The sequence below is a fragment of the Alexandromys fortis genome, unplaced genomic scaffold (assembly GCF_014885135.2).
Source record: "Alexandromys fortis isolate MF-2015 unplaced genomic scaffold, M_Fortis_MF-2015_v1.1 scaffold_145, whole genome shotgun sequence".
Taxonomy (NCBI): domain Eukaryota; kingdom Metazoa; phylum Chordata; class Mammalia; order Rodentia; family Cricetidae; genus Alexandromys; species Alexandromys fortis.
In genome coordinates, this window is record NW_026068049.1 from 4,489,954 (window position 1) to 4,491,586 (window position 1,633).

The window sequence follows — 1,633 nt, forward strand, 5'->3', positions numbered from 1 at the left end:
AAAAACATATAGCTATCCTCCTGATTATGGGAAGTAGACAAGATTTCCGGGCAAAAAATGGGATCTTGGGGGTAGGGTGGGAGGGGGGTAAGGGGACATGGGGAGATAAAAGTGAGAAGGGGAGGTTGGGGGGAACTTGGGAAACGGGATGATTGGGATAAAGGAAGGTTGGATAGGGGAGCAGGGAAGCACACATCTTAATTAAGGGAGCCATCTTAGGGTTGGCAAGAGACTTAATGCTAGAGGGGCTCCCAGGTGCCCAGGGCGATGTCCTCAGTTAGTTCCTGGGGCAGCTAAGGACAGAGAACCTGAAATGACCCTATCCTATAGCCATACTGACGAATATCTTGCATATCACCATAGAACCTCTTAGATATTCTTAATTTAATAACACAATGATTAAAATTTTATTTAAAAGACCACAATATTCAGTTACTGTTTAAAGTAAATGTTTATTTACAGAGCTTGGAAAAAACACTAAAATATTTTCTCTCATTCTCTGAAGAAAATATGGCCCAGAAATTTTAATTTTCTAGTTAAGACATGACCTATAAACTGTAAAAATATAGTCCCTTCTGTTTTTGTTTGCTTTGTATTTATATTTTGAAAGAGAGACTGCAAAAAATGCTCACACTGAAATATAATCCTAAATATGTAATATGTTTATATAAAAATCTCTAGCTAGTATAGGAGAGAAATGGAATAAGATAGTTGTTGTCTTCTCTATGAATGCAAATTTACATTTAATTTACATGAGGCTCACTCGCGTGTGCATGCACACACTTGTGTGTGGATACACACACACGTATGGAGAATTTAAGGTGTGAATAAATGAGATCAAAGAGAGAAGCTACTGAGGAAAAGACTTTTCTAATTAGTACTTATGGTGTTCAGCACAAACATGTTGATACCTCTGGCTACTGTTCAGCCAAAGGTTCACTAGGTCTGATTCATGCTTGTTATGTTATTCAAAAGGAACTGCAAACAATGTCTTTAAAGAGCAGGGATTCCATTCATGTGTGTGCGTGTGCTCCCCTTTTTTCTCTATTGCTGTCTTCATGAGTGGCCTATTTTTTTTCCCATAGACTTAAGATGTGGTGAAAATATCTTCATGGCATCTTACCCAGCATCATGGTCTCAGGCCATCCAAATCTGGTATGATGAATCCAAAGATTTTATGTTTGGTTCAGGGCCAACAACAACGGGTGCAGTAGTTAGACATTATACTCAGGTAAGAAAAGGGACTTTCTATTAGTGCTGGGCAAGGGAAAAAATTTAATGACTTGGCTGATTTCAAGGCATAATTTCGGTGTAGAGAATTTTTATTTTCTTTTTGAGAGAGGGTCTCACTATGTAGCTCTGTCTGACTTTGAACTTTCTATCTTCCTATCAGTCTCCCAGTTTCAGGGTGTATAGGGAGAGCGCACACCAGCCACATATCCTTGGGGAAGATCTTGTGTGGTTGGTTATACATTGACCTTGACAGTCATTGGCTATTGGAGCTGCCATCTTTCAATGGCTTATCTAACCTTTGTAAGGGAATATACTTGGTTTTTTTAACCTCATTTCTTGACTCCAGCCCCCCCCCCAAAGGTAATGCCCTGTGTTCTAAGGCGCTTATACAGACTTTGGC

The 1,633-nt window shown here is 39.4% G+C and overlaps 1 protein-coding gene across 1 annotated transcript in view; it reads left to right on the top strand.

Moving 5' to 3' along the window:
* LOC126486868 (cysteine-rich secretory protein 1-like) overlaps window positions 1-1,633 on the top strand; it is a 25,267-nt gene that overhangs the window by 12,164 nt on the left and 11,470 nt on the right. Inside the window, exon 4 of the mRNA XM_050119381.1 lies at window positions 1,086-1,231. Coding sequence (XP_049975338.1) covers window positions 1,086-1,231 — 146 coding nt within the window. The remainder of the gene's footprint in view (window positions 1-1,085; window positions 1,232-1,633) is intronic.